Source organism: Natator depressus, chromosome 6 (genome assembly GCF_965152275.1).
Source record: "Natator depressus isolate rNatDep1 chromosome 6, rNatDep2.hap1, whole genome shotgun sequence".
Lineage (NCBI taxonomy): Eukaryota > Metazoa > Chordata > Testudines > Cheloniidae > Natator > Natator depressus.
The window spans coordinates 25549134-25572843 of NC_134239.1; the positions used below are offsets into that span (position 1 = coordinate 25549134).

Sequence of the window (23710 nt, forward strand, 5' to 3'; positions counted from 1 at the left end):
CCGACATTTTGCTGATACACAAGGTGGGAATTCTTACCTCCACTGGGTTCTAACCGGCACCATCCCCTCCCATGCCTGCCACTGAGGTTGCTGCTTGTGTATCAGTCCCCTATTGCTCTGCCTGTCGAGCTGCTCCCTGCCTGTTATTTAACTTTCTTTCACTTTAAGTGAGGCTGCCCATTACTCCAGGCCCATCCACGTAGCCGTCAAAGGTAGGGGATTATGGCTGTAGAGGCAAGTTATAGTGTCCAGCAGGAGTCTTAATTCTCTTCTCTGCCCCTCATTGGATTAATATGGGACCGAAGGGGGAAAACTCCCTAATCTGTGGCAATCTGTGAAAGTAACCAGAATGGCATCGGATGGGCAGAGATATCATCTTTATTGAAAGATTAAGATTAAGAATAAAGATTATCATCTTTATTGAAAGTTTACAGAAATACGGTAGGAGTCGGTATACAGGATATATGCAAGTTCTCCAAAGGTTGCCTACGTTCTCAGCATTTGCAGGAGATTCCATGGAGGAGTTTTGTTTTGTTTTAAATCTTTGGGGTTTATCGGGAGGCTTCAGGATTCTCCACTATGAACTCCCAAGGATAAAGCTCTCTGGGGACGGGGAATGGTAAGCTATTCTGGCCTTCAAATGAAATTCAATGAAAAAAAATGTATAAAAAGAGGAAAAGAACAAAATATCCATGGGAGTGAGGGGAAGGGGAAAAGAGAGAGAGAGAGAGAGAGGACGTGGTAGCAGCCTGAACACATTTGATATGTCCTGAATCTGCCCTGCATTACTCCTCAGTTTTATCTCGCAGAAGCAGGCATTTTTCCTCCCTCTCTTGAGCTCTAAATCAGTGCACATGCTTCCTGGTAGATCTGCAGTTCACCTCTCCCAATAGGGCTATTTGCTGTTTTCCATCTAAAACACAGCTCAGCGCTTGGGCTGCTTATGTAACTTTCATCAGCGGCTCGTCGATGACACAACGTTCTCTCTGACTCCTCGGCCGCCACCGTGATTGCCGTGTCTAGCTACGCAGCTATTGGCTCAGGTTGTGGTTAGTTCTAAGCTTTGCATGTTATCACATACTTTTGTTTATCATGAAAATAAATATTTTTCTGTAAAAAATGTAAAAGTAATTTCTTTTTCTACAGAAGTTCAAATACCAGTCAGGGTTGGAGGGGTGGGGGTTGCTCGGTGGGGTCTATTTTGTATTTATTTTTTTGCAATCAAGATGGATTGTTGTTTCATATCCTTGCTGGAGGAAATTCGGTGGACACTTCTGGCACTGAGGCATTTCGGCAGCGGCTGCTGGCCTTGCTCTAATAGTCAGTGAGCGGGTAGCGCAGGAAGATGAAGACGAGGATGATGCAGAAAGTGGCGAGTGCCGAGCTGGTGATGTTAAAAAGCCGGGCTGTCTTGGCATCTTCGACAGCTCCGTTCAGGTCATTGAGGAGTTTCTTATCCCGGACCTGAGACAAAAAGAATTTGGAGAGACATATATATATAAGAAAAAAAGACAAGCAAACTAACCAGCTTAAAAGTGATATAAACAGGGGTTAGTGCATGTGGACACTTTGTACCTGTTTCTACTGCATTCAGAGCTTGAGTGTAATTCCTGGCACTATCGTGCATTCAGGTATGGATCCTGGGTGCACTATAGGGTGAATTCTAGCACTAGTGCATGCTTCCTATTGTATTCCGAAGGTGGGAGTGTGAATCCCAACACTGATGTGCTGAGGTTCGGGTCCCACTGCCTTTAGAGTGGGAACGCTGGCACTTGTTCCGTTGTGAATGTGCTTTCTACTGCATTCAGAAGCTGGGAGTGTGAAATCTGGCATTGGCTCCCACTGCAGTTAAAAGCCATGCACAATCCTACAGCCTATTAATATGGCTGGGTTAACGCTCTCCTTTGGCAGGTCCTCTGCAGTTTACACCTACCAAGGCTACAACTGGCAGTTTTCAGCTGTAATGTCATGGTCTGATGTGCACCCTATTTCAGAGGTCGTGACTTTAAACATGTCCATGTTGGGGGAGGACAGGATGGCTCTGAAGATTGGTAATGACCTTGTACACTCCTGAGTTTGACAACAGTCCACGCTGATAGTGACCGAATGGTGTTATCGCCCAGCAGCTGGTCAGTAGTTTATAATATGCTGGTGCTCTCAGTCCAGTTTGTAGCAGATGCGTGTCCGCACCACAAAACCACCACCACAATTGACACTGATTAGACCCTGGCCGGCAGTCTCAGCAAACAGGATAGGGACAGAATGGGCCTGGAGATTTACCTCTTCACTCCCAGAGGTGGTCAGAGCGGGGCAGCATGGGAACGCTGTCCTTGTTGCACCTGTTCTGTGGATGGAGGATTTCAGCCTCCAGTGCCTGCTGTTTCCGGCAGACCCTAAATTTGCTCTCAGAAATGTGAACACGGTTACGGTGCTCCTGTCTGAACACCAGATGTCGCTGGCAAGCCACATAAACCCCTGAGCCTGCACCACAGTCCTACCTAGAAAGAATCTAATGCCTTTATCGACCAAGAGTTTTCCAAAAATATACCAGGATTGATTTAAGTCATTTTTCAGTGATTTGCTCTGTAACGCTTGCAGCACTTACAACCCGACGCTGTCCTGGGAGCTTGACACGACTCACTGGACACAAGGCGGTAACGGCCTCCTCAGTCCCAGCAAATTGCTGTGTGATTCCAGCTCACGGAGGCCTGAAGCTCATTCCAGACCTTGGAGTAACGTCCCATGCATTCTAATATGTGGACGCTTCCACTCTGTTGCCCTGGAGGGGAGGGTCCTTTGCGAACGCACTCCCTGCTTTTATAACGCTTCCCCGGGCTTCTGGGAAGGAGTCTTTCGCTGACATAAGGGTGCATGCGAGAACCTACCGCGGCGGTCAGTCAAACACGTGGCACATGTATGGTAAGTTTCTGTACCTTACTCCCCCACCCCCCATGGTGCATCTAGACCTGGAGAGCGTCCAGTGCCACGACCGGACTGTCGCCCACACCCAGCAGCAACAACTGAGAACAGCAGCAGCCAGATGGAGAACGGTGCAGCCAGAGCTGGGAAGTGAGCCACTCTCTCATGGGGCCTGTTGCTCTCCGTGCAGAGCACAGTAAGCACAAGAAAGCTCCTCCTTTTCAGTGCAGGGCCCTATGCAAAATCAGGGTGTGGGGCTTAAGGCAGACAAGCCCTAGTCGCTGCACACCTGAGGTCTGGGGAGGGAGAATTGTGCAGGTTAAGAATACAGGTTTCATTATCTTGGGCAGAAGGGAGTAGGTGTGGGAATCAAGCCCCAAAACACCATGTAGTGAGCACCAGAGCCCGCCACGGAGACAATCCTAATCTGTTGGCAAAGCTGCCAGCAGGGATCTCCCCATTATGAAGGGAGCTGGGCAGTATCCCACGGGGTCAGCCCCGCTCACCAGAATGAAAATCATTCAAGGAAGGTCCCAGGCAGAGCTACATTCCTGAGAGGCCAAAGGGGAGAGGGGACAAGTATTCATTGCTTGAGACAAACTCTTCCAGGGACACTTGTGCTCCTCCACCTCCCTCCTACTGGCCTCCCCTCACCATTCTTCTCTATTTCTCTCCAGGCCTCTGTCTCCTTCCTCTTCACCCCCCTATCCCCATTCAGATGCTTCCCACTAGTCTCCTCTCCCTCCCCTCCCTTTCCCCATTTTTTCTTTCCTCCTTTTCTTCCTGCCCTTCCCTCCCCCCTGCCTCACCTTCTAACTTCTCTCCTTCATTCAGCTCCCATCTCCCCCCTCACCCAGAGCTGCCCTTTCCTCTCTTCCCCACCCTTGGCTCTTCCCTGCTTTCGCTCCTTCCACTCCAGTTCTTGCACCGCTGAGCACTTTCACAAAGAGTCCCATGACTGCACAGATTACAGCTCTTCTTCCACCTCTGCCCTCCTCCCAGCTCACAAGATCTGCTTCTTCTCCCTTGTCAATTTCTGTGCTCCCAGCCCCTCTCCTCACACTCCCCTGTACCAGGAACGCCCTCCTGGACCCCTCTTCCCAGCACCTTCCCTCCTCCACTTCATCCTCAGCCCCGGATCTTACCAGCTTGCACATGTGTTCCGAGTGAGAATATCCATCAAGGACTCTCTTCTGCCACCTTCCCCAACCCTTCCACCACCCGTCCCACACTCTCCTCCTTCACCCTTGTTTCTGACTCTGATGTCTAACCCTCAGTGTGCCTTTGATCACAGCCTGTCCTCCTGTCCCCATCTAGTCCTCTTCACCCTGGTTACGTCTCTGATTCCCTCCCTTATCACACTCTCCCCTCTGTCTCCTTCCCCCAGAGTACTATTGATTCTACAGTCCCAGCTGCTTCTCTAATGTCCACCTTCTCCTGAAAACTCCGCCAGCGTGCCCCATGATCTTGCTCTCTCCACTCTGGCTTGTGCCCTCTCTGCTCCACCAAAAATGTCTTGAGGGGTGGCATAATATGACCTACCTTCTCCGAGCAAATTCACAGGGAGTCTTCTCTAGCCATACTTTGCTTGAGCTCGCTCCCGCCTTCGAAATATCTGAGCTTTCTTTTGCCTTCTGCTTTCTCCCCAAGTTCTCTTCTGACTTCTTTGATGGCTGCTTTGGCCTCCCCTTTGTTGGCACCTCATCCTCCCCTCTCCCTCTGTCTGTTGGACTCCTTCAGGGTTCTGTCCTTGGTCCCCTCCTCTTTTCCCATATGCTCTTGTGGCATCAGCTAGCACCTCTATTCAAACGATTCATTGTTATTCATTATCATTTATATTATGGTAAAGCCGAGAGGCTCCAACCAACAGTCAGGGCCCCACTGGGATGGGCACTATATTCACATATAATGAAAAGACAGTCTCTGCCCCAAATTGTTTATAGTCTGATTAAGCTTCCTACAGCTTTCTGTCCTGGCCTCTCCTCTTCTGTCTGGGCTCACATCTCCAATGCCCACTTGGCCATGGCCCCTGGCAGCACATCAAAGTCAGGCTCTCTAAGAGTAGATGGACATTTCCTCCCCTTCCCTTCTCTGTCACCAGTAAGGAGTTGCCCAGCCTCCTTGTATCCCAGCCTCACCACTGTCTCTCTCAATACTCACATGACCATTACTATGATGATATTTCAGTGCTCCACAAACATTAAAGCTTGTATCCTCACAACCCCTCTGGAAGGCAGAAGAACAGCATCTCGGAGGCACAGAGATGCTAAGTGACTTGCCCAAGACCACATAGGAAGGCTGGGGGTAGAGACAGGAATTAAAGTCAGAGCTCTTTTGTTCCCATCCAGTTCCCTAATCACAAGTCCATCCCTTCTCCATGTCACTTTATGAATGATAACAGCAATTCTAGAAGGGATTCTACCACAGGCCTTAAACCAACCTCTAATTATTGGAGATTCGGATAAGACCTAATGTGGGGGGCAGATTATCCCACATCTACCTGCTGCGAGGTCCCTATTCCTTCCTTTGAAGCATCTGGTGGCTAGCACTGTTAGAGATGGGATACTGCACTAGATGGGCCTTAGATCTGATCCAATATGTCAATTCCTACGTTTCTCTCTCCTTCCTCCCCACACCTCCATAGCCAGCCTTTTGTTAAATCCAGTCTTGCACTTTAACTTCACCAGATCCAGGTTCTCCTCTTCAGCTCCACTAATGGAACTTGTACCTGCCTTGGCCAACTTCCCCCCGGACAGTTGTCACCGCCTTCCCAGGCAGCTGCTCACCTCTCTCCCTTCAGCATATCCAGAATGCCAGCACTAATCATTTTCCTCTTCTGCTGTTCTGACCACATCACCATCTGTCCTCTTCCACTCCTGTTCCTGGCTTCCTGTCTCATAGTTCATCAGCTCCAAGCTCCAATATCTCTGATCTCATTTTCTCCTACTGCCCAACTTTCTCCTATGTGCCTCCCAATCCTCTCTCCTCATCTCTCCCCTTTGTCTCTTTCTTGCACTCAGGCTTTGCACCTTCATGTGTTCTGGACTTGGAAGTCTCTTGTCTACTTCTTTGCTTAGTGTCCACTATCTTCTCCTTTTGACACTCCCTTTCTTCCAGGGATCTTTCCTGCCTTGGTTTCCTCAGCAACACTCTCTCCACAAACTCCCTTCCCTGATTTTAGGCCAGGCCTTGTCCCCCTCAGATCCTCAGGAGCAGGGGACAAGTCACATTGTACGGCTGTCAAGTACTGTGTTAGCATATCATGCAGATACATGCATTTTAATAATAATAATTCTGATATGACTGTATCTAATGCTGCTTGGGCTTTGCTATCCAACCTGCTGCTGGTTGCATCTAGGCTGTGTGCACTGGCTGGGGGGCCTGTAGACCCATCTCCTCCATATAGTACATCAATTTCTGCTTCTCTGCACACAAATAACTTCCCATGTAGGAAAGGAGGGAGAGTCTTGGATTGCTCTACAAATTGGTTGTAAGACTTCCAGCTCATGAGCACTTCTGGTACAGACTTTCCTCATGGACTAACACTAGGATCTTGTCTCATTGGCTCACTCTGTCACGGTACTGCTTGGGAAGCAGCTGGATTTAATTTTAATTCCTGAAAGCTGTTGGTCTTCTAAGACAGTTTTTCTCAACGACCAATCCCTGAGATCTTCGGGACCGGCAGGCACTGGTCCCTGAGATCTCCCTGACACCGTTTAGGCAGGCAGCAAGCCGGTCCCTGGTGTCAAAAAGGTTGAGAAACACTGTTCTAAGAGAATAAGAGAGGCTGATGTCTTTTCTCCTGGAGTCGGTACTTCCATACACCTGCCTGAGAACTCAGGAGCTGCAACCTCCCTCATTCCACAGAATCCCAGGAGCTAGACCTCTTCGGCCATTCTAATGCCTTTCCCTCAAATGCAAAGACGCAACAGTCACACCCCCATCCCCAGCTGCTTACGCTCTAAATAGACAAGACTGACAAAATGTGGGAGGGGAGACAGAGAAAGGAAGTGCCCCAAATCACCCACCGGGGCAGAGCCAGGAATAAGACCTAGGTTTCCTGATTCCCAGCCTTGTACCTACTCACTACACCTCACTGCCTCCCTATGCTTAGATGTGCACTAAGACCTGATCTCCACTGGGAAGGAAAGAGGCTCCACAAAGTAAGCTCTTTGTCAGACACAGGTGTTGCTGCACCACTGTTGTTCTATTCATTTGCCTTTCCACTTTAAACTGCCATTAGTAGAGTTGGAGCAGTAAAAGGTACAATCAATATGGCTCCAACACATACATTACTCATATGCAGAACTTATGTTCATTTAAAATGGAAAACAGGCTATATAAATGCAAGGATCTCAGATGCCCTGTAGCTCCCACATGCTCGGTGTGATGCATCTTTTGGCGGTAGCATAGGATCACCTGATGGAACACACACATGGGAAGATATTTTTTTAAATCAGTAAAACCCTGGAACTACGGGTTGACACAGAAAGGAGTCTAGGTTCCTCATTTTCCTGATGTCCATATATGCATCCTGAAATTAGACTTCTAGAATAAAAATGGACTGTGATCCCGGCCTCCCTGATCTACTGCCTTTTTGTGTAATTGGTACATTGAAGGATTTGGCTTTCCCCAAAGGTCTCTTGTGATAAAACTGCTGGTGATTGATCTCTTAACAGTAAGTGCTGATGCATCATTTATTAGTGCTTAGAGCTGGGAAATAGGAGAGAGGGGGGAAGCAAGCTGAATATCCTGGGCAAAAGTCAAGGCCACAAAATTTGCTTTTGAAAAAACAAAACAAAACTCGTCTTCCTCGCCAAGTTTATCAGGTGGTGTTGGCATCGGTGCTGGACTTGTACTAACGCTAGTGCTGACATGGGCTTTCAAATCTCTCTGCACCCATGTCTAATCATTCCCTCCACCCTCCTCCAAACACACACGTCCATTCACAGCGAGGCACAGGTTTCCCTTTCCATCTCGCTGATCCTACAGACCAAGGAGTGCTGAGGCCAAATCCTCAGCTGGTGTAAACTGGTGCAGCTTCATTGCGGTCAACAAAGCTAGACCGAAGTACACCAGCTGAGGATCTGGCCCCCTATGGGTTAGAAGGAGGGGGTATAAGTAAAGACCAGGTGTGCAGATACAAAGCTTTTATCAAATACTTGGCTTGTACGTTGTAGCCCGTGCCCCCTCCCCACTTGGTACGTTTCTCTGACTGAAAATGTAAGCTCTTTGGTGCAGGGACCAATACACATTTTGTTGCTATTGCAGTCTAACAATCTACACACAGCGAGAGATCTATAGAGCTCTCTCTCCACATGCACCCTGGGAGGCATGAAGACAAAGAAAGATCAGAAGTGAGTGTATTATTTTCGAAACATTTTTAAAGGCAATATTAAAGCACACTAAAGGCCCTGATTCATCAAGGTACTTAAACATGGGCTTAGCTTTCAGGACAAGTAGTCTTAATGAAGCCAATGGGACGCTGCATTTTTGTTATTTAAAACAATGTTTCTTAGGGTTTTAAAAATGTTTACACTATTTGAAGTAAGTTTAAAGAACAAAATCTGGGGACCCTAAAGCCTTTAGTGCATTGGCTGCATCCTAGCCAGGAAATCACACAGCTGCGGTTCCCAATGAAGAAACACCTTGGTTTTATTCATAATAGCAGCCCTGGTCCCGCAGCCTCATTGACTCCACTGGGTCTCTACTCAGCATGGTGCTCCTTGAAGGACTGGGGCCTAAATCTGCGTTGCTAAACTTTGTTTCAGGGGACAAGAAGAAGGTCTAACTAACAGGACATTTTTCCCAGATATTTTCCTCATTCCAGTCTTTTCTTACCTTATGGGAAAGCCCTACAAAATGTAACAGAGATAGAGATGAAACCAATAGGGCTCTGTAGAAATGACTAACATCCTACAGCAACTAATAAAGAGTGTAGGTCTTTTACGCACTCGTGCGTACACACACACACACACACACACACTCAAAATAATTCCACAGCAGGGATATAATTCTCTATTAAATTCTATAGGATGGTTAAGACGACAGAAATGAACACATTTTCTCTTCCATTCTACAGGCCTTTCCTAGGGGAGTTCTTTTGCTATATCCAGATATTCCCCCATTTTCTCTCGTATGCTGTCCTCCCCATCATGGCCTGAAATATCGTGGTCACTCTCTCCTTGCCATTCCCTGACTCTGTCCTGTATCTCTGAGGAACGTTATGTTTGCCGTTTTTATTCTGCCAAAGAACTGAAGCTAGCAGAGATAGGAAAGACCTGTTGGGTCATCTAGTCCAGTGTTTCTCAATGACTGGTCCATGGACTGGCGCCAGTCTCCAAGATCTCCCTGACACAGTTTAGGAAGGCAGCAAGCTGGTTCTTGGTATCAAAAAGGTTGAGAAACCCTGGTCTAGTCCATCCCCTGCCGGAGCAGGACTGTGCCCTACAGCTAATTCACTACTGTCTGGTTCAGTTTAGTTGTATATTTCTTAAGTGATGGGGATTACCCCACTTCCAGCAGGAGACTGTTCCACAGACTGATAGACCATGGATTCCAATAGAGAGTGCCGTCTCCTGATCTTCAGCTTATATTTTCCTTTTCCTGAGTTCAGCCTAATTCTCTTAGTCACTCCTCCCCGCCCCACCAATGTTTCCCTTGTTGGGGAGAAGCATCCATGTTATTAAAGCAAATTTAAGCTAATGAACACATGGGGGGGGGCAGGGGAGAGGGGAAAAGCCTATTTCTTGCCCTATGCTGGTATGCCCATCCCACGGAGTGTTATGTGGTAAGCGAGCCTTCCATACCATCCTTGATGTTGGCAGTGGCCCTAAATGTCCTTGGGACAGCCCTGGCAATGGTAATGCTCAGCACTTGCATAGTCCTTTACATTCAATGCACTTCACAAACAGCAGTGAGTTAAGCCTCCTGACACCCCTGCAAGGAAGGTGAGTGAGCATTCTCATCCCCATTTCGTGGATGGGGAAACTGAGGCATAGAGAAGGTAAGGGACTTCCCAAGGTCACCCAGTGAGTGGCAATCAGAGTCCCTGTGCTCAGTGGTCTAGGCCACACTACCTCTGCTATAACAGAGCCCCAGGGCCTGGCTGGTTCAGAAACAGCCTCCTTGTTTTCTTGTGGAAATCACAGTCACTGGAGTTAGATGGGGTTAATTGATCTGTTTCTGTGATGAAATCCCTCTGTACACTGGCCTTCCTGTAAATGCTGCCTGCCAAAACACATCCACTAGATTCCTGTCCCTGAGGCAACCCAAACGATGACACATTCAGGGCCACCCAGGAGCCTGGGGCTTGGTCTCATTTACATATATAATTATCTAATTGCTTTTATGAAAAACAACAACAACAAAAAAACCCCTCCAAACCCTCAGACCCTCTCTTCCTTGACAGATGATTGGATACTGCTTGCTGGCTCAGTTCACCAGCAATGAAATCCTGCAGCCCAGCTGGTCTGTTCTGATCGGCAGTTACAGGGAATAATTACGGAAGGTTTCATGGACTCAAAGGATAGCGTTACCTTATGAGAGTGTTACCTTACAGACACGCAGAGGTCTGGAGCCCTCAGAGAAGAGTAGCAGACAGGGGCAACTGGCCTCTTAGAATCAGACTGACTCCATTTCGAGGGTGATCCAGAAAACAGAGAGCAGGATACAGGCTGGACACCCTTGAACTACACAGGTCCCATTCTCCATGAGCTGCACACACTACATGCTGGCTCCCAGTTCATTCATGCATCTATTTCCATTCCTCCCTTATGAAGCCCTCCACGGTCTTCCCTCACCTTAGTTAGCAGACCTTATTTTCACATTCCTGGCAGGTCTCCAAGGCTGGCCTTATGATTTAGGGGACCCTGGGGAGAATCAGGCCATGAGCTGCTTTCCTCACTGCTGCTTTAGCCAGAGCCAAGGAAGGAAACAAGTTGTTTCATGACTTTCTGATCCCACTGCTAGAAGAGGAGGTGGGGCCGTGCTCTGAGTGGCAGAACTTGTAGAGGATGGGATGGGGGGAGACACAAAAAGAGCTGGGACACAAGTGGCTGCTTGGTGTGTTTGTGCTTAAAGCCAGTCCCATCAGTCTCTCAGGTCCTCCAGTTTGCACAGTTGCTCTTTTTCCCTCCTTCTCTTTGGAGCCCTCACTATCCCCATACTCCAGAAAGCACTCACTAAGGACCTGATCCAAAGTCTGCTGAAATCAACGGAAGGACTCCCACTGAGTCCAGATTTAATCAGGCCCCTAAGGACTTCTTAAAAGACTGACTTCCTTTTCCAGTATTGGGCCAGATCTTTGACTTAGCATAAGTCACCAGAGCTCCACCGCAGTCAGTGGAGTCACTGATTTACACCATTTGAGGATCTGGCCTAGTGCCTTTAGCTAAACCACCTTACGTAGAGCCTCAGCATGCTGGTACCAGACTGATGTGAGAGGCTTTAGTGCGCTGAACACAGGACTGCCAGCCAGGATTTCCAGGAGTCTATTCCAAGCTCTCACATGGACTTCTTCTGGGACCATCACCAAGTCGCCACAGTGTTCCTGTCTGCAAGATGGGGAGAATACTATCTCCCCCTTACCCCCCCGCAGAAACATTGCCAGGCTGAATTAAGTTTGATTTGTAAAGTACGGGGAGGATGTAAAGTGCTTATCATCATCATACACCTGGGAGCCCTCAGTAGCCTATGCATTCAGGATTCCCCAGCACCAGTTGAAGCCCTCTCCTATGGCGATGGGGGTTGCCCCACGCAGGTCTCCAGATGCTGAGGGATTCTGGCTACCTGGGGAGGAAGTTGTTTGTCCTCCTGTTAGAAAATTCAACTGTTTCTAATTCTCAGAATTACGCTATAACCAACCCCCAGATGAGTGAGAATTGTCAATCTCCAGTCACAATAAAAGCCAATTCAGAGCCATTGTCACTGATTCCTCTCATCTCTCTATCTCAGTTCTTCTGTGGTGCCCATTACCTTGGTATCTGAGTGCCATGGATACCCACACCACGCACAAAACAACATTTCCATTCCCAAGATCTCCCCTGACAATGCGTATTAACATGACAGGGCCCGATCCTCCGCAGGGGTAAACTGGCATTGCTCTGCTGACTTCAACAGCCACGACACCGATTTACCCCAGCTATGGCTCTGGCTCAGTGCGTTCCCCACAGGGTGGCTTGCAATCAGTACTTACTTTCAAAGAATAGGCCAAGGCGATGAAGCCGAGACAGCAGAAGTTGAGGTATACAAAGTTGAAGATGGACCAGAGATAGTAATCGTTCACCTCGGTGGTGTCTGGGTAGATCTCAATCACCGTCGTAGGGTTAGTCATTGTCTTCTTCTCGACAGAGTGTTTGCACTGGACAGCTGGCCGCAGGCTGTCCCCTTTGCAGCTCTTGTTCTCCATGAAGCAAACAGCAGAAGAGGGAGATAGGGCAGGTGAAGCTTGCGGGATGGCGGGGGGCTTGGGAATGCCAGCAAAGCAACCCTGCTGGGGGGGTCTCTGAATCCAGAATGCTCCGTCAAAGGGACACGGTGGGCCCAACGGGGGTTCCTGTGTTCTCTCCGTGGTGGCTGTTGCAAATTTACCAGATTGTATCCTGGCAAAGTGAAATCCCCTGTGAAAGATTGGGGGTGGGGAGGGGAGACGGTGAATGACGGGGATGGAATAAAGCAGGGGGGGACGGAGGAGACAGAGGGGGCGAAATGGAGGAGAGGGAGAAGAGAGAGAGAGGAGAGACAGAGGGATAGAGGAGAGATTGGGGAGAAGAGAGAGGGAGTAGGTGGAGGGGAGGGAGGAGGGCAGGGTAGAGGAGGGGGAGGAGACAGAGAGTAGTATTTACACTCGTGTACCACAAAGGAGCATTCTCCTGCACACTGAGCAGTCTGTAATGAATGCAGCAGTGGAATAGTCCCTGCTCTCCATGCAGCTGGGTGTCCCAGCTCCTGCAGCATGCTCCGTCTCCCCCCCTTGCAGAATAGCCGGAGAGGTCGAGGAGCTTCTGACATCTGTCACCCTCTTCCTCTGCTCCCACTGTCCTACATTATCGCCGCCAAAACCCCCAGCAATAACGTATGTGGCTCTTGCCTCACTTGGCCCCCAAACTCCCCCCCATCAGCTGGAATGGGAGACAGTGGCTGCTTTCGTCTCTTTATAAGAAAGAAAAGAAAGAAAGAAAGAACAACACGTCCGAAGAAAGGGGAGGGGAGGTTCCGAAGAGAGTTTCCAAACAGATGCCGTTCCAGCGTTTCCCTCCCTCCCAGCCCTGTCCGTCCATCCATCCATCTATCCGGGCCCTGCTGCTCTCTGTCCCATTCCAGGATCGAAGCTGGTTGCTGGGGGGAGGTTAAATGATTGTCAATCCAGCTGGCCGTTCAGCCGCAGCAGAGCTTCTCTCTCTGCTTTTCTCTCTCTTTCTTTTTTTTTGCTGAGTCCTCATCTCCCTGGGATTCCTGATGTAACTGAATTTCCCATTTCCTTTCGTCTGTCAGCAGTTTTTCCTGCTTGGCCAACCCCGAGGCGAGAGGCGGAAGAACGGGCGAGGACAGAGGGTGGGCTGGGAAGAGGCTGTCTGCTGCTCCCCACCCCATTAGCTGTGTAATTAGCAGGAACCATCTGCCTCTAGCCACCCGCCTGTCCATCCATCCGTCTCCTTGGGAAAGGCGCAAGAGGAGAGAGCGAGGGATACTCACAAGGAGGAACGCAGGGAGTTGCTGCATCTCTGGCTCAGGACTGCCTCCGGCTCTTCTTTCTTAATAACTGGAGTTGGTGAAGGAGGGGAAGCAGGGGGTGGACAGTGGGGGGGGGCTGGGGAGGAAAGAGGTCAACTAGCGTCCCCCTGAAACAAACAGTTCAAGGCGCACATGCTCATTACAGCCTTTGGGCAGGAGAGCACCACGTAATCTCAGTCACCGATGCTCTTTTCCCTCCCGGCCCAGGAGCATGACCTTCTGGTTCACGTTTCCTTGCACCTACCTGCCAGGAAGGCACATCTCCCAGGTGCATGGCTCAAGGGCGTGGGCATTGGTGCCCGCGCTCGCTGGGAAGATCACCTCAGACAGATGCCATCCACAACCCCCATCGAGATACCGAAGGAGAGATTTCAATGCAGCCTTAACTATGGAGTCGCTGCCGAGGCCTTGGTAACCTAGACCAAACATATACACGCCGTACAGGGCTGTCTGGTCAACCAAACGCTGGGAGCACAAGTCTAATGCGGGGAGGGTGTTCAGCGGCTTTTGCGCTCCAGTCACGGGGAATGGAGAGATTCTGCATGCAGGGAGAGACACATGCACACACAATCAAAACAAGAGAGAAGCACCCCCAGGCCAACAGCGGCTGGAAGCACACAGGAAACAGTACGCTCAGCTGCAGAGAGGATGAGATGGATGGACGTCATTAAGGGTGGGAAAAGCCAGGAAGGGTTGGGATCTGGGTCTGGTTTTCTGCGCATCCCTGTTTTTGGCAGGGGTTCAATTAAACGGTTCCCATCTCTGCTTTCTACCTAACCCAAAAGCTACATTGAAACAACCCAGCTCACCCAACTTCACAACCTAACGACCTCACTTTGTGGGGTGGCCAATGCAGCAAGGAAACAATTTTCAGATTGTCCCAGAGGGGACAAACCTAAAGGTGGTGCCCAACAAGGCCACTAACGGCCCCCTGCAGTGGTGGATCATGATGAAGACAGATTGCATCCGGTCTTCTTTGGCTGGAAGGCTGGTGGCTCCAATTTGTGGCACTGGGTAGGGTAGGGAAAGCAGTAAAAACGAGGGGATGCTTGTGTTGAAATGATAATTAAAGAAAGGACTGTAAGACACATGAGTGGCTAGGTTATGAGAAAAGAAAAGGAGGACTTGTGGCACCTTAGAGACTAACAAATTTATTTGAGCATAAGCTTTCGTGAGCTACAGCTCACTTCATCGGATGCATTCAGTGGAAAATACAGTGGGGAGATTTATATACATAGAGAACATGAAACAGTGTGTATGGTAACACCCATTGTTTCATATTCTCTGTGTATATAAATGAGCTGTAGCTCACAAAAGCTTATGCTCAAATAAATTTGTTAGTCTCTAAGGTGCCACAAGTCCTCCTTTTCTTTTTGCGGATACAGACTAACACGGCTGCTACTCTGAAACCTGTCATAGGTTATGAGAGTGGTTCACCAGCACGGCTTCTGAGGTAAAGTTCTCCTGAGGATAACATAATGGCTAACAGAGAGAAAACAAAGAGAAAGAATAGTCTATTTTCAAAATGGTGAAAAATTAACAGCAGGGAGCCACAATTTTCCATGTAAGGATTTGTGCCTTTAATATTATCATTTATGATGTGGGAAAGGGAATGAACAATAAGGTGGGAAAATATTGCAGTGACACGCAATTATTTAGGTAAGTCAAGACGAGAGAAGGTACTTGAGACCTAGAAAGCGAGGAAAATGGGCAGATGATTACCACTATTGACCAATGTCATGTACTTTGCGATGTTGTAACTATGTTGGTCCCATGATTTTTCAGGTCTGAAGAAGTGCTCCGTGTAAGCTCAAAAGCTTCTCTTTCCCTGACAGAAGTTGGTCAAATATTCCCTCACCCACCTTGTCTCTCAATGCAACGTAATGTACATAGAAAGGGAAACTCTGTACATAGAAAGGGATACTCTGAAGTACTCATACACATTGCTGGGTTCTAAATTAACGTGACACCTGGAAAAATACCTGCGGGTAACTGGACAGTTGAATCAAAACCTCTGCTCAACGTAGAGTGGAAACAAAATGTTGTGATGTATAAGGAAAGGAGTGAAAAATAATATTCAAGCTATTGTTATGTTGAAAGGTGCTAATGGCTGCCACCATGTGAGTCTCAGGCTCTGTCTACACCAACACTTTTATCGGCCAAACTCTTGCCGATCGGGGGGGTGTGTGTGTGGAAAAAACACTCCCCTGACCAACATAAGTTTCACCAACAAAAGCACTGGTGTAGACAGTGCCACATCAACAGGAGACGCTCTCCCACCGACATAGCTACTGCTGCTTGTTGGGGGTGGTTTAATTATGCTGGCAGGAGAACTCTCTCCCATCGGCATAGAGTGGCTACACGGGAGACCTTATAGTGGCAGAACTGCAGAGGTACAGCTGCAGCTCAGTAAGCTCTCTAGTATAGCCATAGCCTTAGATCCAAAGGCAATCACAGACCTCATTAAAGCCAATGGGTGTGCCAAGTACTCTCAACAGAAGGAGCAATCAAGCCGCTTTATGTACTAAAAACTACTGCAGACTATTAGGGGTGGAATCACCCAAGGCACTAGGCAGGTCAGAGCTAAGCCATGTGAATTGGGGGTTGCTCCTTCTGTATTCAGGGGAACAGGACTTTTGTGCACACTCTTTGTAAATAAACAGGATTGCTCCATCGATACCCGAGTCCTATCATCAATTTCTCCCCCTAATAGAAAACCACCTGCAAAGTCCCAAATACTGGGCCAAGGGCAACAATATTATAGTGCCATTATATACATGAGTGGGATGTCCTCATTTTGAATACTGTGCTCAATTCTGGTCAATCCATCTCAAAAAGTATAAATAGAAGGGGACGAAATACAGGCAAGGAAAATTATTTGCCATATGGGGAGACTTCAGTAGGAGAAAATACTGGAAAGACTAGGATAGTTTAAAAGTATACAGAATAAATTGATCAAAGGAAATACTTTTTCATATTATGTACAATTGAACTGCGGAACTCACTGCCACAAGATGTTATTGAGGCAGGATTCATAAAAGGATTAGACATTTATATGGCTAATGAGAACATCTACAGACACGTTAGATGGGGAAAAATTATACGGGATATAAATTGGCAAGGCTTAAAATGAAACTTCCCATTTCATAATTGTCCTTTATAGCATTATTTGCACCTTGCTCTGAAGCAGCTGGTACTTGCAGTTGTTGGAGGCAGGGTGCTAGACTAGATGAAACACTGCTCTGATCTGGTGACGTAGTCCTTATGTTTCTATACAGACAGGGCCATCAGTTCACCTGCATTTGGAGTGCAACACAGCAAAAATTACTCCATCACCAACTCATCCTGTGAAACCTGGAACTTGTTCTGAGGAACAAGTAAGTAGGTGAGGCAAGAAAACTGGAGAGAAATGATAGTGCTGTGGAGAGGGGACTGGTGCAGAGACAGGACCAACAAGACTGCTTTAGAAGTTGAGAGGAGAGACTCAAAAGTGTGGGGGCTGAGGGAGAGGGGAAGAGGCTGGCACCGAGAAAGGAGAATAGGTGGAAAGAAAAAAAACACAGAAGGTGAAAAATGGACTGGGGAAGAGAGGCCAGATCCAAACATGTTAGAAAGCGAGGGAGAGAAAGATGGGCCTTTAATCAAAAATAATCAACTAACGGAAATACGGGCACTGAGAACTACTGAATTAAAACCTGAGATGGAGAAGAAAACCTAATGAATAGGAAGAATAAAAGGAAAGAAGAGGAAAGAGCACAGCTAGGGAGACATGACAGGATCTCCTGTCTAAATATCATGGTCTGTTTGCGTTATCCCATATTCTGGGCCATAGCTGGATACTGTTAGAAGCCGAGGCTGGTTCCCCCAAGGAAGCGAGTCTGATGTGACGTTGAAGGTAAATCAAGGAAACCGGTTTATTTCTGTGAAAAGCCTAGATGGAGAAAGGGCTGAGGTCTGCAAGACAGGGGTGCGAGCCGCCCACGCTCCACAACCACAGCTACCACCCCTTCATCAGACAGCCTGAACCCTTATGCTGCCTGGCAGGCAATGAGTTAGTGCCCCTCCAGGCAGGGCTTCTCAGGTGTTGCACTATCAGGTGTGATCACAGCAAAGGAGATTAGGCCCAGTGTTCCCGTGCGCTGGAGACAACGTTCATACAGAGCAGCTGTTGATGAGGAAGGAGAATTCTGAAGTGCACGTAGCTACAGCAGCTCAGCGTTACCCTGGCGCACTCCAGAGGGACGCTGGAGCTTGTTTGTGGTTGCAGAGATTATCCAGACTGGACTGAGCCAGACTATGATTGGACAGTGACCTGTCAATCTCCCCGGGGCTCAGGTGGCTACAGGCTGTGGCAGGGGAGGAAGAGGCTCAAGGAGATAGCCTCCATTCCCCCTTGAGCTCCTCACCACAGTGCTGCCTGCGGGCAAGGCTTGGAGACTACTGCTTTCGCCTGCCCCTGGTGGCTGGGTGGGCACCTGTGGGAGAAGCATTGAGGGCAGATGAGGAGAGAGTCTCCCTGCCCTCAGGGCCAGTCCCCACTAGCAGGGAGGAGTGACTGCCAGGGAATCCCTGATCCCTGCAGCCCTAACTGGGTGCACGAGAAACCAGCTGCAGCTGGAACACACACACACAGAGACACACACACGTACGTACATACATACGTATGTTCGTATCTGACAAAAAATATTCCTCAGGTAGCCATTTGCATTTTCTTATTTTCCAGATTCTAACAAAAAAGTAAGGCAAGAAATTCAGGCCCCACCAGGGGGACTCAGTCCCATGGCCTGGGAAAGCCTACTTAGGGGATCATTATGGCACGACTGTTTACGACAACAGCAAGAGAGAATGTTTACCTGGGTGTGGCTGGGAAGGTGTGCAGAGGAGTGGGGTGACACCGCCTGTCCAGATCTGACTCCATTCCTTTGCTATCCACCTCCCTGGTTTTCTTTTGCATAAAGTTGACAGCTGACCTATGCTCTGAGATTTATGTGGAAAGCCACACAAGGAGAAAGCAGCGAACAGCAGCCATGGAATATCAGGCCGTATTTCCGTTCCGAAGCAGGTGTGGATGCCGTCACAAACTATGGGAGCAGAGTCTGAGTCATGGCAGCCCCTGAGCTGCAATCTCCTCTTCTGTCACTGCTGCAGCTCTCATTTCCTCCTTGCACTAATATAAAGGCCTGCATGTTTCCCTCAGAGAGTTAGGTTTCCTTCAACAATCTATTGCTTATTGCTATGGAACTGAACGTTCACATTTTACAAGAGTCCCTAATGTGCCATTGTGCCAGAAGATGCATAAAGCTCTATAGGCTCTCTGGAACCACAGGTCCAATTGCCAGCAGCATCAACTCATGCCTCCCATCGACTCCATAGGCCTGATTCTCAGTTACCCTGTCCCTGTGCTTAAGGCAGGGCTGGAGGAGAAGGGGCATGGGCGGCTTTACGCTGTATTCACACACTCGGTCCTCTAGGGTTATTCTGGGGCCTACCTGGCCACCAGCGTAAGTCAGAGCAGCCTCAGGGTTGCTTGACTTACACCGCTGCTTCCCAGGGCCTTCTGTGGTGTTTGAGAAGCAGAGAATAGCCGGAGAGGGTAGTGCACCTTGGCCATTCCCCTTCCCTGCCCTCCACACTAAGAGCTGGGAGTGGGACAGCAGCAAAACTCTGATGCCAGGCGCCCCCCCCCGCCGCACAGTGGGTATTCTCAGAGGGCTCTTTCCATCCCCTGTAAGGTCCCTTTATGCTGCCAGTGTGCACCTAAGAATGGGGTCCAATGGAGTTTACTACATACATGTGGCTCTTTTAGATGAGACTTTAAAAACCAAGGTCCTATCTGCTCTGCCTAGGTACCACAGCACCACATACGTCTGCTCATTGGCTCTAGATTCCTGGCCAAAAAAATCACCCTAGTCACTATTGTATAGTACACTAGCACCAGCTGGCTGCCACCATCCCACGCCAGAGGTGGCAGCTTTTCAACGATGCTGTGTGTCCTGTAAACAAGGCCTGAGCCAAAGCCCACTGAAGCCACTGCTGTGTTTCCTCCCCTGAAAACTTGACCAGTTCAGTCCTTCATAACTCTGCCCAAGAGAGTTATGTAGGACTGAACTGCTCAACTTTTCAGGGGAGGAAACAGCAGCAATCCTATGGCGCCCCTTTCCTAGCCCCACTCTTTGAAATTCTCCCTACTGAATGCGAAGCAAGCTGAACAATAATATTGTTTGACGTTTGGAAGGGTGAGGCCTCCTCTCCCATGCTATCTCTCTCCTGTCCTCTAGCTTTTAAGCTGCATTCCACTTCTCTTCCCCTCCCAAAGGAACCTAAAAATAAAATAAAAATAAAAAAATCAGAGGAAAAAGAAAACAACTAACCCCAAGACAAAAGTGCTTCATCATTTGTTTTTAGTAAAAAGAGTTTCTAAAAGTAAGAGATTGTCTTCTAGATACTGCCTGAGTGTCTGAGAGTGTTGCCTCCATGACCATGGGGCCAGATCTTCCATTCATTTACATGAGCTCTACACTGGTGTAATTGCATTGACTTCAGCTGATTCGTTGCTTAGTATTTAGTAATTCACTGCTTTGCAGCAGGGTCAACAAGAGGAGAATTGGACTCTTGGAGCTAGAGTATCATATTTGCTGTTCTGTACATGTTGTGTGTACTGTTTATCTCCTCTGTGTTAAGTGGAAAATTTTAATACAGATGAAGTTATCAACTAAGTCAAATGAATTTAGTTGTGGAGAGACAATGCAGTAAGTGGAGGGAGGTGGCAGGGGAAGGGCAAATGAAGCAGGTTGTTAATGTTAAAATTGCATTGCAGAAATTAATGAAATAATGTTGCAGTGCAGGACACAGGTTGAGAGTGGTGGTGGGCACTGAGCCACCTGGCCAGCAGGGTAGAGAACCTTGCCCCAGGTGTAAATGAGGTGCAGAGTACTGGAGAATCAGACATTGTGTGGGCATTCTGGTGAATTTCAGGGTGTTTTGATATGAATATGGGAATGATCAGGGCCTCCCAGTGATGGGCTGCAGTGATTGTTAAAGGCTGGCTCCTCTACAAGACCAAAACTGCACTAACCCTACCCTCCTCCGCTGCCTTGGTGCTGTGGCCCAATGCAAGTTGCACACATGTTTTAAAGCATGAGCTCAGCATGCCACTGGCACAACACTACAACTGGGAGCACCCCAGTGGGGTGAGGAAACATCCAAAAACCTCTGCTGGGGGGGCACCAGGCTGCACAACTTTCCCATCTCCTCCCGCAACAGGCCCCATCTCCTTCTTACCTCTTGTCTCCGGAAGGCAGGCTGGCGTGCAAGCGTGAGACAGGCAGCGGCCCTCTGGCCCCTTCCAAGGTGATCCGAGGCCAGGCCTGTTCTCCTCTCCTATAGCTTTGTGAGCCCTCCCCTCTGCTCTCCCCATCCTGTCACTTTAATGGCCTGATTTTCAGAGGGGCTGAAAATGGGATGGCAGTGGGAGCTGAGCACCTTTGAAAATCAGGCCATTGTTGTGACTCCCCTTCCCTTCTCCCTCAGCCAGCTGTGGCCCCCCTCGTCCTTTCCTGTCTTGCGTTTCTCTTCCCCTTCCTTCTCTGCCCTTTCCCACTTCCCTGAAGGAAGTGGAAATCCCACTAGCTGCTGAGGATGGAGAAAGCACTCAGAGCAGTACAACCAGCCAGGGAGCAGTAATTACTGCCAGCCTCTGGAGGCTACCGCAGTGAAAACAGCATCTCCTAGTGGCACAATGAGCAAATTGCTGTGGGGAAAACCTGTGTTTTCAGGCCTAGCTGCCTGGAATAAACAGCCTGATCAGAGGACAGCTGCAAAAACCCAGTGGCCACCAAATGGAGCCTGTTAGCTCATATACACTCTGGCATCTAGGGGTAAAGATGAGCCGGGCAGAAAAAAGGGAAAAGGAGGAGCTGTGCTGCTTGGCTAGGTTGTTTTTCACTGGCTCATCCTTTTTATCAATTATTGTTATTTATTTGTGTTGTGGGACTACGTTGGAGTCCCAGGACCAGGACCACGACCGCATTAGGCTCAGCGCCGTACAAACAGACAGTCCCTACCTCAAAGCGTTTACAATCTCTTTTGTAGCAAAGGGCTCCACCAGCTTGACAATCCCATTTCAAAAGTCAAACATCATTCCCTTTGTCACTAATTACACCAGAAATAATTAAAACCAACCACCCAACCAAAACAAGAACCAATCCCCATAAAAATAAAATAAATCTAATTCCCCATTTCCTTTACTGTGTGTTTAATTTTTTCCATTTCTCGCCATGTAGACTCTGAAATGAGTTTAGGCCCAGATTCTGCAGCTAGATCCATGCAAGCAGGCTCTGGTGCCTGTACTAATCCCCAACGGATCAGTTCCAACCTTGCTTATAGCTAGTTTTGTAATTTAGCTCTCATCAAAGGCTTAAAAGATCAGGAAACCATTTCTAGTCACATTAGGTTTTGTTTCCGCTTTTTTTTTTCAATCTAAATTTTGGGCCTATTCTTAAAGTACTCGCCAGACAGTCCCTTTTTAGGTGAGTTATTTTCTTCAGCAAGGCCTAGCAATCCTAGCTCTCCCCTTAATGTTAACTAAGTAGAGGGTGACCAGTAGGAGAAAGATCAAAACGAAACCATGGACCCAATAAGGCATGTTAACATCACTTCCGTCACTTGCTTCCATCTTTCCTTCAAAATGAAACTGCTTTGGCCCCAGTTCTGCATGAGTTCACCTGAGGAGCTCTTTTTAGGCTTAGGGCTTTAAAAGGTCTTTGAGGCAGGTACCTTGCCCTCATATTTATATTAATAAACATTTGGCAATTGAGTACATCTTTTTTCCTGGGCTGAGCATTGGGTGTTTGGTAGGTATTTATGGGGACTCCTTTCATACTATAGATGCTAATTTAGGGAAAAAGTTGATTTTGTGGTTAAGGCACACAGCCTTCCTATGTGACCTTCGCCAAGTCACTTAATCTCTTTGTACCTCAATTCCTTATCTGTAAAATGGGGATAATACTTCCCTTTGTCTGTCATGGCTGTTTAGATAATAAACTCTTCAGGGCAGAGATTGACTCTTATTTTGTTTGTATGAGCACCAAGCACAGAGGAGCTTCATTTTTCGTTGGGGTGTCTAGGCACCACCATAATACAAAAAGTAATAATATAGGCAAGAGGCTTAGATCATAGGTTGGATTTTCTATAAAGCTGAAAAAATGAATAGTGCTCTTCCTAGATCTGAATCCTTTAGTGTCATCCCCATTTCATACATCGTTCAACTGAGGCACAAAGACGTTGGTGTGTGACTTATCTATAGGCACACAGTGCTTCATTGATAGAGCCAGAATTATAAACTTGGGCTCTGATCTGTGGCCATTGGGGGTGTGTGTGTCTGTGTGGGTCTGCTTTATGACATATCTCCAGCACAATTAGGTCCTAACGCTGGTACAGCTGGTCACGAGAGGATTATCTTATGGTAGGTGGCTCCTTCATTGTGTACTGCCTGTGTAATATTTGCTGTACTGCCCCTCTTCCTGAGGACCACACAGTCGGGGTGCCTGGGCATTCCCTTCCTCTTGACCGTTATGTGACCGAGAGGCTCAAGAAATGGATTATGGCAGTTCTGTTCCCAGCTCTACTACTCGCCTGGTGGGTGACCTTGGCTAGGCCCATCGCCACTCTGCACCTCAGTTTCCCAATCTGTAAAATGGACATAACCACACTGCCATCCTTTGCAAAGCACCGTGAGATCTACTGCTGCTAAGAGCTAGCTGTTAGTGTTATAATGGTCAGGGGGAGCGGATGTAAATTAAAGCAGGCATTATGTCAAGCAGAACGGTGCCTACTGTGGTGGTTTCAGAGCTCTAACTTGGCTAGGTCGGGGTGGGCAAACTTTTTGGCTTGAGGGCCACATCTGGGTATGGAAATTGTGTGGCGGGCCATGAATGCTCATGAATTTGGGGGTTGGGGTGTGGGAGGGGGTGAGGGCTCTGGGGTTGGGCCAGAAATGAGGCGTTCAGGGTGCAGGAGGGGGCTCTGGCCTGGGGCAGGGGGTTGGGGTGTGTGTGTG

General features: G+C 48.3%; 1 protein-coding gene across 2 annotated transcripts; it reads right to left on the bottom strand.

Moving 5' to 3' along the window:
* Positions 1-418: 418 nt before the first annotated feature.
* On the bottom strand, positions 419-21254 carry IFITM10 (interferon induced transmembrane protein 10). Of its 2 annotated transcripts, XM_074954836.1 has the most exons (5): positions 20935-21254; positions 18507-18734; positions 13898-14069; positions 12116-12539; positions 419-1464 (listed from the first exon to the last, which is right to left on the bottom strand). In XM_074954836.1, exons 1-5 carry the CDS (start codon positions 21068-21070, stop codon positions 1315-1317), a joined length of 1110 nt encoding a protein of 369 aa, XP_074810937.1. In that variant the 5' UTR covers positions 21071-21254; the 3' UTR covers positions 419-1314. The 2 variants fall into 2 exon arrangements, with proteins under 2 accessions (XP_074810937.1, XP_074810938.1); XM_074954837.1 differs by lacking the exons at positions 13898-14069; positions 20935-21254 and having other exon boundaries at positions 425-1464; positions 18507-19254.
* Positions 21255-23710: the final 2456 nt, after the last annotated feature.

What these genes read in the sequence shown, in the direction of transcription:
- IFITM10 (XM_074954836.1), bottom strand. Translation starts at nt 21,070, where the DNA reads ATGGGGAGAGCAGAGGGGAGGGCTCACAAAGCTATAGGAGAGGAGAAC. An exon ending in CTGCCTTCCGGAGACAAGAG is followed by an intron (nt 18,735 to 20,934) that starts GTAAGAAGGAGA and finishes CTGCTCCCATAG; the next exon opens with TTTGTGACGGCATCCACACC. An exon ending in ACCTTCCCAGCCACACCCAG is followed by an intron (nt 14,070 to 18,506) that starts GTAAACATTCTC and finishes TGTTTGGTCTAG; the next exon opens with GTTACCAAGGCCTCGGCAGC.